General features: G+C 37.8%; 1 protein-coding gene and 1 long non-coding RNA gene across 4 annotated transcripts in view; both read right to left on the reverse strand.

The window, feature by feature from the left end:
• The window catches only part of LOC116841840 (mycosubtilin synthase subunit C), a 16128-nt gene extending 6671 nt beyond the window's left edge, over window positions 1-9457 (reverse strand). The window contains exons 1-6 of one of the 2 annotated variants that reach the window (XM_032810258.1): window positions 8764-9457; window positions 4725-4857; window positions 3996-4283; window positions 1950-2108; window positions 819-1045; window positions 477-539 (exon numbers count right to left, since the gene is read on the reverse strand). In XM_032810258.1, the coding sequence (XP_032666149.1) occupies window positions 477-539; window positions 819-1045; window positions 1950-2108; window positions 3996-4283; window positions 4725-4857 (870 nt within the window). In that variant the 5' untranslated portion in view covers window positions 8764-9457. Of the gene's footprint in view, window positions 1-476; window positions 540-818; window positions 1046-1949; window positions 2109-3995; window positions 4284-4724; window positions 4858-8763 lie in introns of those variants that run through there. The other variant, XM_032810268.1, reaches the window with a different exon arrangement.
• A 4098-nt stretch (window positions 9458-13555) lies between these two features.
• LOC116841704 lies at window positions 13556-15371 on the reverse strand. 2 transcript variants are annotated; one of them, XR_004377586.1, is made up of 4 exons: window positions 15058-15371; window positions 14569-14694; window positions 13903-14403; window positions 13556-13843 (listed from the first exon to the last, which is right to left on the reverse strand). It is a non-coding gene; the product is annotated as an uncharacterized LOC116841704 (long non-coding RNA). The 2 variants fall into 2 exon arrangements; XR_004377585.1 differs by having other exon boundaries at window positions 14569-15371.
• Window positions 15372-15560: the final 189 nt, after the last annotated feature.

Raw genomic sequence — 15560 nt, forward strand, 5'->3', positions numbered from 1 at the left:
GAGAGAGAGAGAGAGAGAGAGAGAGAGAGAGAGAGAGAGAGAGAGAGAGAGAGAGAATCATCGAACTGTGAACGCACTTATCGTAATTTGTGCTTGAAGTTAAATTGAAAATGAATTTGCCGGACTTTTCTGAAGCAATACACTGGCTTCACCGCGAAATGTCAGAGGTGCAAAGCTGCTTAAAATTTCAGATGAAAGGTGGTCCCGACGGCCCACTTTTATAAGTCCTCAATCGTTGATCATAACATGTTTTTCATGCGGGCTGTATTATTATTAATACCGCGAATTGTTGAGAACCTATTTATCCTAATAATCGTGCGACATCGATACTCGATGAGAAAAGTGACACGTCATAATTATAACCTTCTGTACCGCATGACGCAACGTCGATATTATAAAATACTGGCGGGAATAAAATTCATATAATAAGCGGATTGTAAAAGAGGTGCGTACGCGTAGAATGCAGCTGTACTCACTTGCAGACCCAAATACATGAGCAATGAACGCAGCAGCGATGGCACGAGCACCAGGCGTTGTATCTGGAAAAACATGAGTGATTTTCCATCTGTCGTAAAGCACATACCTCGTCTCTTAATAGATGTTAAATGTTAAATGATCAACACGTCGTGAAATCGAATCGATCATTGCATTACATATGTAAATGCGAGTTTCCGATCGTTAAGGGGACGTTATATTTGAAAGCTTCGCCGACAGAACACCGACTTTTCTCTACAAACTTTACGCCGTATTGGTTGCACAGAATACTCTTACGGTATCGGTATGGTAATGCTCAGTTTACGGTATCAGGAAAGACTTACCCCGTGTTTCTCCAACAGCGGTACGAATCTCTCCGGGTCCTTGGTCACGTTCTTCGGCATCACCACCAAGGTGCGACCTTGCAATAGCGGACCCCAGATTTCCGGGACGCTGTCGACGAACGTGAGGGAAGTCTTGAAGACGCATCGTTCCTCGTCATCGGCGAACGGCAGCTCCCGCCATTGCCATTGCAGACGATTTAGCAGAGTGGCGTGAGGTATAAGCACACCTTTGAAGAAACAAATTTATATTAAAACAATTATCATTTTATATTATTATTATATCATCGTATTATCTACATTTAATCATCTGTTGTAACGGGAAAGGAATATCCGTAAAATTCTCATCGTGTGCATTGAGAGAAATTGTCCGATGAAAAATTAACAAACGGATATTTTCGATCAAAATACCGATAAAATTTTATATCCGGTCATAAAATCCGATTAAATTTAATCGAATACTTCCGATCACAATGACATCTCATCAGATCACAATGACATCTCATCAGATATCGATAAAAAAATTATAAACTCATATTTCTCATCGGATGTTTTTTGATCGAATAGAAAAATTCATCGGTATTGTGTTCGGAAATATCCATTTGTTAATTTATCGAATAATCTCTCTCAGTATGCGCTTCATCGTGATCGACATAACACAGATACAAAGACATGCTCTGCTGCTAAGTCCGAGCCGTCACTCTCTCGTGCTTCACTTTATTTGCAGCACAAAATTGCAAGGTGGTGTTCTCGCAAGATTTTTTCACAACTTAAAGATAGCTCGATGACTATGCTTCTTGTTATTATCGCGCAATATGACGATGCGAACGCCCGCGGCGAACAAATCTAATTTACATACTCATAATATCAGATATACCGCGAGTAAAATGCGGCCGCCACAGTCGCAAGATTGATGGAGTTACGATGGAGTTTTTTGCGGGATAATACATAAATCAGGATACACAAAACCATAATATCGCGCGCAATAAATTTTCTCTGCGCTGGAATTCGCGACACATGAGACGCGTGTCAGCGTTGATTTTTCTTCTAGTTTTTGTCGGTTGAATGGAATTTCTCACGTGTACCCTCATATTGTACAAACGACTATGCGGAAATGGTGAAAAGAAGCGTTACCCTTCGGGATTCCCGTGCTCCCGGAAGTGTAAAGGACGATGGCGAGCTGATCCGCGGTCTCCTCGGCTATTGCCAGGGAATCCTCTTGCTCTCGCTTGGCTTCTTCCAACAGTTGTTCGTAAGTCACCACCAAAGCTCCCTCATAAATCGACAAGTCCGCTGAAAGAAAGAATCGCGCTCTCATTTAAGGTGTGATCCATTAGACGTTCTATAGGCACTTTCTAAAACATGGGATTAATAACGTACACTGAAAAAAGGATTTGAAACCAAGATTTGCTTAAAATGGAATCAACTAAATGTTTGGTAATTACAATAAAAAAATTTAATTGCCGCTATTTTGCTATGCTTAGTAACTAAGTAAATATATTACTGAGAAAATAAGGCAAAATAGTGGCAATTACATTTTTTTATTGTAATTATAAAAAATTTGGTTGATTTTAATTTAACTAAATTTTGGTTTTGTCAAACCAAATCCTTTTTTCAGTGTTTGCAACGTCTAAAAGTGATTCTACCCTAAAACGAAGAGTGAAAGACAAGCGGAAGAATTTCTCATGGGAACGGAAGAAGGCGTGTTGCCTCGAATCATAAATCGCTAATCCAGAGTGAAGAGAGAAGAGGAAAAAAGCCCTCCTTCAAGGTTTCCTTCATGTGCAATTATGACGCTGTAATATAATGTATCCGCGTTCTGCAAATTGTGCTCCTTGAAACAGTCCGCTGCACATATTTAATTCCACCGTTGCGGCAAAAAACTCGACCGGTGCACCAGAGAAGGAGAGAGAGAGAGATCGCGGATACCACCGACGAGAAGATTTCGTAACAGAAAACCAACGAGATTTGTCGTGTCGTCAATATTAATTTCAATTTCTTCCGATTATTATGATTTCCGTTTCATCTCGGTTGAACGTTCGACGCGTGAAAGTTGTGCAAGAATTCGCGTAAACCAGAACGAGAAGATGAATGTATCGGGGAAGTAAAAACGTTGTAGATGTTGCTAGATACCGACGTAATGCAGTTTCGTAGTTTGTACTGTTTTGATTTCGTAGAATTATAAATGTTTTTTGCAGAGTGAAAATACAAATGTCAATTTATATACAATGTCAATGCATCAAAGATCCAGGGTTGGAAAGTAACGAGTTACTTGTAACGTCGTTACCGTTACAGTTACTTTTTTTCGGTAACTATAACAGCGTTACTTTTTCTGATCGGTAACTATAACGATAACGTAGTTATATTTATCCAGTAACGGTAATTCGTTAATTCGTTACTCTAATAGTTATTTTTTTGTTTTAAATCTATTAAATTCGGTCTAAACATAACGATAACTATAACGAGTTACTTTTTAAAATTTGTAACGAGTAACTGTAACGAGTTACATTTTAGAGAAAATAATGGTAACGATAACGAGTTACTTTTATAAAGTAACGTTACTAACCCTGCAAAGATCACACTCCGTGTTATGTCAAAAATAAAATAATTTTCTGAATAAAAGACATTTCGGAAAACGTTTGGTTGTATTAGCCAAATTTCTGGTGAAACATTGACGAATCGGTAGATACCAGTTGAATTCCAGTTGAACCAGAAAGCTTGTTAATTTGAACAGAATTCAAACAGAAGGTAGTATTAACCAGAATGTTTGGTTTGTTTCACCAGAAATTTGATTAAACCAACCAAACCTGTTTTCTTTGTGTGCCAACCACGAAACTGTATTATGCGGCATCCAGCATCGCCTTCAGGACCAACGATGAATGTCGAGACATTACTAGTAGCGACGCACTGAAAAAAGAATTTTGTTGTCGAAGCGAAAATTTGGCACCGGACCAAAATTTGGCTAAAATGGGATTAACTAAATATTTGATAATTGCAACCATAAAATTTAACAGCCGCTTGTGCGTTTCGCTCTTTTATCCTGCTTGAAGATGTTTTACACAAGTAAAAAACATGATAATGTCAATCAAATCGTGTGTACTAGATATCTAGTTCCAAATACAAAAATAATCTTTTCAATGCGATTGCAAATAAAAGAAAAACTGATCATCTTCTGCTCACCTCCTTCCTCAGCCAAGACCATCAATGGCTGAGCTTCCTCCAGAATGTGCTTCACTCTGGACATCGGGAACTCCGCGTCCAAAGGTAGATACGCCATTCCCGCCTTCAGAATAGCTAGCAACATAGTCGGGAGACGATCCGAGGGCTTCACGCAAACAGCCACGAACGATTGTGAGGAGGAATGAGGAGAAGCCCCGAATTTATCATACTTGCGCAACGCGCGCGCCAACCGATTGGTAATCTTGTCGAGCTCGTCGAAAGACAACATGTGTTCCTGGCCGGTAGTATCTATACATAATTTTTTCAGGACATTAAAATGCAAGCAGACTATTTTCGATGCGATAAGCGTGTTGTTATCACAATTATTTGTTGCTTAACATAACTAGTTAATTAGACTAACTTGACAAATCGGAAAATTCTCGTTGTTGAATGGTCACCACAAGTTTTAAAAGAAAGAAAATTTCAAGGGAGGAAAATGTCAAAGAAAATTTCAATCGATTAATGCCCAACTTTTGTAAAGTTTGTAATTTCTGACGCGATATTTAATCTTTCTCTTATCTCTTTTTTAATCACGAATAATTTAAGTTGATTGACGAAATTAATTATTAATCATTATATAATCATTATATAATCAACAATATCGACTCCTATGAGCTTTGGTAGTTCCTACACATGATTTTTTATTCTTTTCTTATTCTTTTTTACATTTTATCGAGAAACGGAAAATACCTTCGTAATATATCGCGGTCTTGTTAGGATGAACTGCCGCCGCACGGACGAACAATTCATGCACCAGATCTTTTTCCTTGTCCCATCCCGTTTGTAGACCCTTCAAGACTGATTGCTGCTGCAGCGTGCCCATCTGTAAATTGTAGAACAGAGTGATGAGTGATGAGTTCAGAAAAATCGCGATCTTAACCCAAGCCAGTGACAAAGCTCGATTTCTAGGCCACAAAGTGGAATACGATTACACTTCGCGACTCTTTTCAGCCATTCCACCAGTTCTTGCCATTAAAGGGATGTCGGAGTCCCCATACAACACAGTAATGTTGAATCAATGTCGAAAAATGTTGAATTGCAACAATGTCAATATTGTAGCTACATTGAGAAACATTAAATCAACGTTGCGCAAATCTTAACATAATGTAAAAATGTCCGCGATTGTTGATTTTTTCTTGATATTTTAACGTCTTATGGACATTGAAATGCAATGTTTTGTAGACATTGAATGACATTGTTTCAACGTTTAATCAATTTTGTTGAGACGTTGATACATGTTGATTGCAGCAACACTGCAATATAATGTATATATAAGTTAAGCAATTTTAAAACTCATGAGTTTTTTGTAGGAAATTTTAAAATGGAATAACTACCGCAATACAGCACAAAAAAGTGTTGCAAGAACGTTGCATAGACATGATACTATAACACAGACAAACACTGTAATGTTTAAAAAAAAAACTAATTTCTAATTTTCTCATGTCTTTGCAAAATAACTTCACCCATTTCTTTCAGTTTAATATTTTTATGGATTTTTTGTTATCGGTACGGCTTGCGTCAGACTGTATAACAGAATATTATGAAATGAGAGAATATTTTTCAGAGTTTATGCAAAATTGCTTAAACGCATTTTAATTTTATATATAGATAATAAGATAAATATATATATATGATTATGGTACATTATAATATATTATAAATAATATACAGGGTGATCGAAAACAATCGCACTTAGTTAATATTATTGTATTTTTGAGCGAATTCTAGGACTATTTTTCCTTTTCCAAAATGTTATCCAAGGCTTAATTGCTGAGTTATAAAGATAAATAGTTAGTTTAGGATACGTTCGAGGAGTTTGCGCTACCGCGTCATTCTATCCTTGTTGTGTATCTAAGGAGCGATAAAGGTAGAAGAACGGGGTAGCGTTGGTAGCGTGCTTTCCGAACGCACCTATAATGATCAATTGTAGCACTATCGCCGCTAGCGCAGTATCCGTGAATCATCATGGACGTCTAAACTGCTGTTTTATCTATATCTTAACAAAAAGTAATAACAATTTTCCATAACAAATTGTGCTTTTCTAAAGCTTCTAAGCATATTTTTGAAGATTGGACGTTATTCCTTACAACATTTTGTAGTGCGCAGACATTTTTTTGTTTTCATATTCATCGCAGAAATTTTTTATAACCTACGAATTGTGCTAGCAAACAATTAACTTAAAATTTTTTTTTCGTTTTCGATGAAAAGATTATGTCTGCGCAGGGTGTTTTAATGAGTACTTTAAGCGTGCAAAAGCGTTTTCCGATCGATTCAGTCTGGACGACGTAAAAGCTAAAATAGTTTTACAAACACTCCGACATCCCCTTAAGATTTCAGGTTTTTGCCGTGTCCAGTTAATTAAAACTAACTAGAATATCAATTTTATTCATTAGGAAACTAATTATTATATTAGGAAACACAACTAATTATTAGACAAAGCAAAACATCATGATTTTTAGATTTACAAACTTGAACTTGGACGACAAATGTTGGAGATTTGAAGCTACGAATTTATCAACATAAGCTGAAGCTACTTGCAACCCATGAAAGTCTGCGAAGTGGAAAATGAAGAATTAATAACCTCTTGAAGATAAAGATGAAAATTTAACTGAAAATTATTGAGAACTTGAGGCTATATCTATCAGTATTGCCAATGTTGTTAAACAAAATGTAATACTTATAGTCATTTCCGGATTAAATTACAAGGGTAAGCTCTTCCACGTGAATGGGGAGAACCTGTTGCATTTGCACACACTGTCGGAGCTGCGCGTCACATCCATAATCGAGCAACGATCTCAAGGGAGTCTAATAGAGCGATTAACTCCCCCATAAAAATATTTATAAAGGCGTTATTTGATAGCGACGACAGGAATTCGCATTAAAAATGGTTTAAGATGGAAAAGTGCCCTCTCGAGTGTGAATTGAAGTATAGAACGTGCAACTACGACGTTAGCCCGAGAAACCTCCAGGTGAGACACCAGATCCGTTCGTTTTCGAAGAACTTCTGAACTAGTACAGACTGGTGTAAACTGGTGTAAAAAAAAGTATGCTTGTTTCGCTTTAACTTACTGTATTAGTACAGAAGTCTGTTGAAAATGAACAGAACTACTTATTTCGCTGCTGATTCAACATGCAAACGTCACAACCGGATTGCCGGAAGGAAAAAAAGAGGCCGTCGTCAGAATTCTGCGGATTGTCGCGGCTTTCGCCTTGAATATCGATAAAAGGGAAAAAGAAATTTGCGTAGGAAGGTCGTTCACACACTTAACGTGCGAAATCACCGCGCCGTCCGTACGTGTTCCCGTTCATTGCGTTTGTCCGTTATATATTTAGAGCCAGTTGCTCCGACTTCCTGGTAAGTTGATCGATGTCTGCCTTTCACCATATGTTCTTCCTTCAACTTACGAAAAACATACGATTTGATACTATCGCTTAACTTATCAAGAAGTTGGAACAACCGATCCTAAATATTGTATTATGCATTTGATAAATAATAAGGAACTCAATAAGGTCCGTCTTGTAATGCGCGGGTAATGGCGAACTGTTGGCGCACTAATACGCGCAGATCGTTCAACCCAGTAACAGAAACACGCTGTTTCACGCTGTGTCATCCTGTGTCCGCGTGCATCGTGCATCGCATGGCATCGAAATGGTTTAATTTTCGGCTATGTTAGCGATGATATCGGTGTGACAAGCGGCAAATCGACGGTACGACACAAACGCTTAACAGACTGGATGCATTATCATTTACATTCAAAGAAATGGTTTTGCAGTCATATAGAAAAAATGATCTAGACATGAGAAATTAGCTAAGATGGACCAGAGACTAGTAAATATTGCGACATTTCGTATGTTTTGTGTTTAATCAATATAGACAACAGAGACAAAATTTCTATCGGAATTGTTTGTGAAATTTAGTAAAAATGTCTGTGGCCGGATAAAAAACCAGTCATATCGCTTATAAAAATTGACTGTAGACAAAAAAGTAACGAGAGACAAACGAATGTATAATCCTCACACTTGCTCACACCTACATTTGCTTGCAGATATTGCTAAAATGTTGCTGTTGCAAATTCTACGTATCGCAGACAGTTTTCTAGCAAAAAACAGTCATAAAATTTGACTGTGACTGTTCAGAATTCTAGACCAGTAAAACATTTTTTTGAGTGTAGAGTTTCTAATCAACAATAGATCGATTATACTCGAGTGCGTTGTTGCGCTCTGATAACATCATGATTCAAAGTTGTCGGTTTACTTAAATGCACGTGACGCGTTTTATCGACTATAATGGTGTGGAAAGAGCACTTGTTAAATTGCCCAACTTTTCAAATATCAAACATATCGGGAGAAGAAAGACAGAGACAGTCAGAGAGAAAGAGAGAAAGAACTCGATTGAAAAATATAATTAAGTCATTTTTATATTGTTAGAAGAGGAAAATAAGAAATATACTCTATATGTTAGAAAAGGAAAAAATATTATACTTTATTATCTGTTGCGCCAACAAAGGCACGATTATTCCGAATTTCTTTCTTTTTCTCTCTCACGTCGGGTTTCCGAATTGAGTCATCGACCAGTCAACGTCAGTCGTCTATTACGGTATTGTACCGTGCCAAAAAAAGAAATAAATGAACTCTAGTTCATTAGCTCACCGACAAAACAGCCCTCGATTTCGCACTTCGCTCATTATTATCGCGAAACATATGCACACAGATACACTATGTCACTCACCTTGTCGCGTCACTCTTTTCTCTTCTCTCGTCTTTTCGGTCGCGTCTGCTCCCCGATTAACTGTGTGGGGAATACCTCCGTAAAAACTGACAACACTTGTCGCGCTCCGTCGACTGTACCGCCAACAAACTGTCGAAATATCGGGGAGAGACCAGGTCTCTGTGTCTCTCTCTTTCTCTCCTTTCACTTGCAAATGTTCCCCGCGGATTTCCTTTCTGCAAACCGGCCGACCGCTCTCTCAGCCTCTCAACCGTCGCTCCGCCAATTCTTCGCCGCGATAATAACGCACCGGGCTCTTCGAACTTTCTGGTTTGCTCTTCTTCCCTCTTCTTCCCGCTTCCCTTGTCCTACGCTGCTTGCTTGGTCGGTGTACTTTCCGGTTATTCAGCTGACTCTTCTATTTCTTCTTCTGTTTCCTTCTCTTCCTCTTGATAATGGCGCGACTCGACGTTCGCGCGGTTCTCCACAGGTCGTAAGTAATGAGACCTCAGTGTTTGGTCATCGGCGAAAGAGATATCGGGAGAGAATGCCTCCTCCGGTTGATACAGCTCGTACTTTTATATCGAGCCCGCCACGAGGACTCTGAATTGTTCGTTGTCCCCCATCCATCCATCCAGTCACTACCATTACCCACGGCGCTTTGCGCTACTCTGATGAACTTCGCTCCGCTGTTCCCTCCCATCAATGACTGCGTCCAGCAGAGAAAGCCCCTTTGCAATTGTTGTAAAGTTCGTCAATCTGATTGGTACATGCTCCTAGATTCAACTAAGATTAAAAGCACGCACTAATCGTGCACACAAATTTTGCAACAGCTTTTCAAAGTACCTTTTTTTTCTGAACATGCAATCTTCTGGAATCATGACGCACATCACGACGCAAGTCACTCGCTGTGACTCAAGAATCATTTTCTCTGACAAGCCTCCTCGTGTAATCCGGGGATGCCCGAAAATGTTTGCAGTTTTTTTTCTACTATTTCAAAATTAATATTTCTTGTAAGTTCTCTTGAATTATCTAGATTATGAGGTCAAGGGCCCGGGTGGTTTTTAAAGTCCGTTAGCCAATCAATCAGTTAATAGCGCGGCAAGGTCGAGCATTGAATCGATGCTGAATCAGTCTCAGAAGCGAATTCGGCTCACGCGAAGCGGCGGACTTGAAATTTCGATCGGTTTCCGCATCATGAAACGGTCCGACCATCTGTTGTATTTCATAAGAATACGGCCTTCCTTTATTTTTACCTCCTGATCCTTTCGTCATTACAATCCTTGATAGAAATTTGCAGTTTTCGAGCAGTTACTGTTATGTTAGCTTTTTCTATCAACTGAAGAGTAAAACTGCTTGGAATCCCAATTAAGATGTAAGGGAGAACTCATACTTTAGAAGGAAAGCAGGAGAAAGGCAGAGACCAATCAAAATTCGCGCAGAAAACTGCGCAGAATTCTGCTTTAGAAAAGCAGAAACTAGCATCAGCACGAGTTCTGATTAGCTTCTGCTTTTCTCCTTTTCTGCCAAGATGTAAAATCTTCTTACCACGTCTTCATCAGGTTCTGAATCTGAACTATCATGACAGTTTTCATTTGCATCATTAGTATCAGTATAGTTTCTCACTGCAACAGAATTACGTATTATTAATATCGCATTATATTTCAATATATATCCCATTTGTCTTTTGCTTATTTTTATTCCTGACCTTAGTTGTTATCTTTGTCACGGATCTGAATATTGTCAAATATCTAATTTTCTTCAATTTTTCTTTGCTTTTTCATATATTCTTTCAATGTTTTTACGCGATTTTAAGCTTTTTTCTAACAATATAAATAAATGTTTTACATTTATTCACAATAGACATTATAATATGTGCACATTATAAAATTGAATTAATATCTAGAATTAATATGTCTGGAAAAAATTAGCTCACATATTGTCCATATTAAACTGACTCAACTACTGAATCTCGTTATATTTCTTAATTTCTATGCAGTATTTTTACAACTGATGGGAATGCGCTAATAACTGTGTCTAATAATAATTAATAATGTCTACATTAACTGCATACATTGCTGCAGCATTATGCACTAGACATCATTATATAATTTGTTTACGGGATCGACGGATGCAATTTAAAACCGCGATTTGAATCTATCCAAAGAGAACTCGATGTTGTATTACTTACGCTAGTAGCTAACGATCCGCAATTATCCGCGTGTTCCTTGTTAATTAACGCGTGTAATATCAAGCCGATTAACATATTATAGCAATTGAGCTCCCGCCCGAATGCGTCTACTTTAAAACATAATAAAAAATTAAAAAATGTCGGATAACAGGCAGTTAGCAAATGTGTAACGATCGGAATAATGTCAGGCGCTCAATGGATTCCGCGTAGGGAATGACGTGGCATTTCCTCAACAGAAAACACTCCTGAGAGAAAACTAGTATTTCCCATGCGGCGCGATCGTCAAGAAACCGTCTAGAAGTTCCAGGTATCAAAGTAAATAAGAATGTATCAAAGGGGAAAACCCGACTGCAGCAGACCTCTTTCGTCCAAGTGTGCCTTTCCTAACAATGAACGCGCAACCAGATCGAATGACGATCCTGCGAGACGAAACTGGAGATATAAATAGTGGGAAGAACTGTTAGATAGACTCGACATGACGATACAATTATTAATACGTTTCTCGGAGATACAGCGGGCTGCAAAATGGTTTGGACATGATGAAATTAGGAGTTCACCAAACTGTCAAAATTAAAAGTCGACAGAAAAAATCGCGCAATAATAATATAATTAATAATATAATTAAAAACATTAAATAATAGATAACAATAACATAAATAACATAAATAATAATAGATAACTTTAAATTATAATAGTAATAATATTAACATTAATAGTAACAATAATAGTAACATTAAATAATAATAATAAGTATAATCATAATAATGATTAATAATATAATTGTTAGGCAAGAGCCCGTCAGTAATGATTGTCTACCATTCTTTAGATTGAGAGTTATACAATTCTCAGCTTTATGCGTGTACAAATAAGGTTGGAGCTATTATAATTAGACCATTATAACTAGAGTTACTTGTGCGATCTTCGTCTTAATGTGCAAGATGTTCTAACGTTGTGTTGCTTCCTCAGAATATTATTCTACGAATATGTAGAAATGTTGGTCAAGAAATGCTTTTGTAACTAGGTCTACTAAATGCTAAGGCTATTACGCCGGACAATATACACTCGGTTACTAAACGGTTTTCACATTTTTTACAGAATAAAATTGCAACGCCTCAAGTAGTCATGATTGAAAGCCATTGCTGACGTATATACGCTGCGCAACAATTCGTTATGATAGGAGTCGAGACAACACAGACTGTGGCATTTGTGAAAGTTGTAAGAAAGAGTTTCTTTTAAATTAGGACAACAATATTGTCCCAATAATAATATACATAAATAAAATAATTTGAGAGGTAATTTTTAAATGTTTGTAACTGATTATACTGCGCGTACATGTCAACAGTATTTCTTTTAATTCTGAGTGCTCGATGTATCGTAACGTCGTTCGATAAAAGATGTGCAAACTGTTGAATAACCGAATGTACATTGTCGTGAAGATTGAAGCGCGGAAAATTGAAGATTGACGTCATGTCGTTGGAACGATTGATTACCGCATTTACCTTGTGTTCTGTCCGGCAATCAAGCTTAATTTAGCTAATTGTAAACCGCGGAGAAACGAAGGTAAAATATACAGTCTTCTGATGAAATTATTTGAAACGTTGCGTATGAGAGTAAACGTTACATTGTGGTCGGATTTTCCCGAAACTCGCGATTCGGATCGAGTTCCAACCGCGAATCACGTCAGAGAGGAGAGAGGAAAAGCGTGTTTCACGAGGTCGTAAGACGTAAGGGCGATACGTTAATTGGAATATCCCGCGTTGATTTTGTGAGAGACGCGCGTCAATGTCATTAGTCATTCAGCTTGGCAGCTCGTGCTAATGCGATGAAAAGAGGGGAGAGAATCCAAGCTAACGAGACGTTGATTTTCCTATTACACCGTAATCTTCCTATTGCCACAATGGATGCGATCAATAAGAATGTGCGCAGGTTCGTGCACCTTGAAGGGCGCAAAATTGCCGGTGAAACCGGGAGCTGCGAAATCGCTCGCTTTTGTCGCGTGCGAGAAAAGCGTCTCGACGATCTCGCCGATGCGACGTCTTCGCACACTGCGAGAAAAAAAGATGTTAATCTCACCGCAAATTATAGTCATTTCCGGCGCCAATCTCTCTTCTCGCAGTTCTAACAAAATAGCAGTAGCAGTAGCGATATGAATTATGCGATATGAAGCAATGTTGGACATTAATCTTGATGAAAACCTCTTCTGACTAAAATAACCGGCGAATCAATAATCAAAATTAATCAATTGTAATATATATGTAATCGCAAATAATTTCTTCAATTGACAAAATTATTTTAAGAAATTATTTGCGATTACATATATATTACAATTGATTAATTTTTTTATTGATTCGCCGGTTATTTTAATCAGAAGAGGTTTTCATCGAGATTAATGTCCAACATTACTTCATATCGCATAATTCATATCGCTACTATTGCTGCTATTTTGTTAGAACGCCGAGAAGATTGAAGCCGGAAATAATTATAATTTGCGATGAGATTAACATCTTTTTTTCAAATCAGTATATAATTGACCGCATCCAAGTTCGATTAATAATTCATTTTGCTGATTAATAAACTTGTTTGTAATTTTATGTATGACGATTGATCAATTTCGATTACTGATTTATCGGTTACTATTATCGAAGAAAATTTTAATCGATTAATGCCCAACACTGACACGAGGTTGTTATTAACAATATTGTGGCAGTGCTTGCTAGAAAAATGTCTTTTCCGCCGATAATTATCTTATTATGCAATTAAATGCAAAGTATTTTCTAAGCGCATCTTCTTTGGCGATGTGACGCGTTGTAGGTTCCTGAGGTTTGTTGAACTTGTGGGGAAAGCAACGAGGGACTCAAGGTCCACGGGTCGCGCTTGTCTTCGTGTTTCATTGGAAGATCTTCTTCGTGCCTGCGTAGAAGTAATAATGAATTAGAAAAAGTCGCACGTGTAACACGCGAAATAATTACTTTTCGTGTATGTGACGATCGCTCGATTTTAAATCGAACAGTGACTCGCAGATCGGAAACAGGCTCCACACTGAGAAAAACTATTCGATAAGAAATTAACAAACGGGTATTTCCGATCAAGACACTGATGAATTTTTGTATCCAATCAGGAAACATCCAATGAGAAATATCGGTTCATAATTTTTTGATCGATTTAACTGATGAAACGCCATTATGATCGGCGATGTATTCGATTAAATTTAATCGGATATCCTGGTCGGATATAAAAATTGATCGATACTTTGATCAGAAATATCCGTTTGTTAATTTTGTATAGGATGAATTCTCTCAGTGATTAGAGAACGATCTTTTCCTCATGATACATGTGTCGGAGTGAAGCCGTAACGGTAGTCGCGCCTTCGACAGAAGGGAATCCCGGCGCGATATGGCTTCCTCGGTTTGCCGGTTACCTGGCCGCGATGCTCAGCGTTTCCCGATGACACAAGCCGCTTCTCGGAGCACCTGGAGGTCCGTTATACGCAGTTTTATGAATGACAAGTCGGCTAAAGTGCGTGCGTACACGTCATGCAATGTAAATGTGACGCGACATACGAGCGTGTAATAAAAATTAAACGTGAATAGATCATCGGGTGTGCACAACACTGAGTAAACAACCTCATGACTTACCGCGATTCCGATTAAATCACCGCGGGCCATTCAATTCTGAGGTCACACGAGATCAGCTGTTATACAATCAGTCTATATTCGTAACAGGCGGTTGTCCTTCCCAGAAGCTTAACGTCTATCTGTCGACTGCAACGAGACAACTTAATGATCAAGCGTAAGTTGCAACGTCTTAATTGCAAGGATTGGTCGCGTTTATTGAAATTGAAAATCGCTATTGCAAGGCCTCGATCTCTCGTCGAACGTGAGAATGGAAATGTTCGTCAGCAACGCGAGAGACTGGACCAAATTTTCTCGTAATTTTAAAGTAAAAGCACCAATGTCCGGACACGCTATTAAATACGAATATTTAAACGTTCAACATGAAAAATATATTCTTGAGAATTTTGAGAATTTAAATATTCATAATTTGAAGATCAAGACAATATAAAAATGCCCAAGTTTAGGTAGTTGTCCGGGAATTTGTTCTTTTAGCTTACTTGTTGTACTTACCTGTCATTCCACGAACATCTGCCGTATTTTGCAGACAACTCTCCTGAGATGCCTGTCGTCGCTTCTTATCCCCTGCGGCTAATCTACTGGTATTTCGCCGTTAAATGCCACAACCAGTTGGGTCGAATTATTTTCTATATAACTGTTCGTCCGTTCATTCGTTGTCGTCGTCGTCAATTGCGAAGTTTACTATCGCAAACGCACACTGTTAAATCCGTAGTGTCAAATTATACTCAATTTGAGTTATTTTTAACCATTCCTATAAGTCGCCAATGCTCCTACTAAATATGTCGTTAATTTAACTAATGTAATGGAGTTAAATAATTTAACTTAAGAAATGTATTAAATTTGACTAAAATTTAGTTTATTTCTTATTATGTGCACGTTAATGTAACCTTTGTTTTAGTAAAAAATTACTTAATATTGTTTTAAATGAGTTGATTACTTAATATTGTTTTAAATGGGTTGATCCGATGTGGTTGTTTTTTTAAACACATGTTTTG

This window comes from Odontomachus brunneus, unplaced genomic scaffold (assembly GCF_010583005.1).
Source record: "Odontomachus brunneus isolate Ranch 3 - 2012 unplaced genomic scaffold, Obru_v1 Obru_scaffold_002, whole genome shotgun sequence".
Classification (NCBI taxonomy): domain Eukaryota; kingdom Metazoa; phylum Arthropoda; class Insecta; order Hymenoptera; family Formicidae; genus Odontomachus; species Odontomachus brunneus.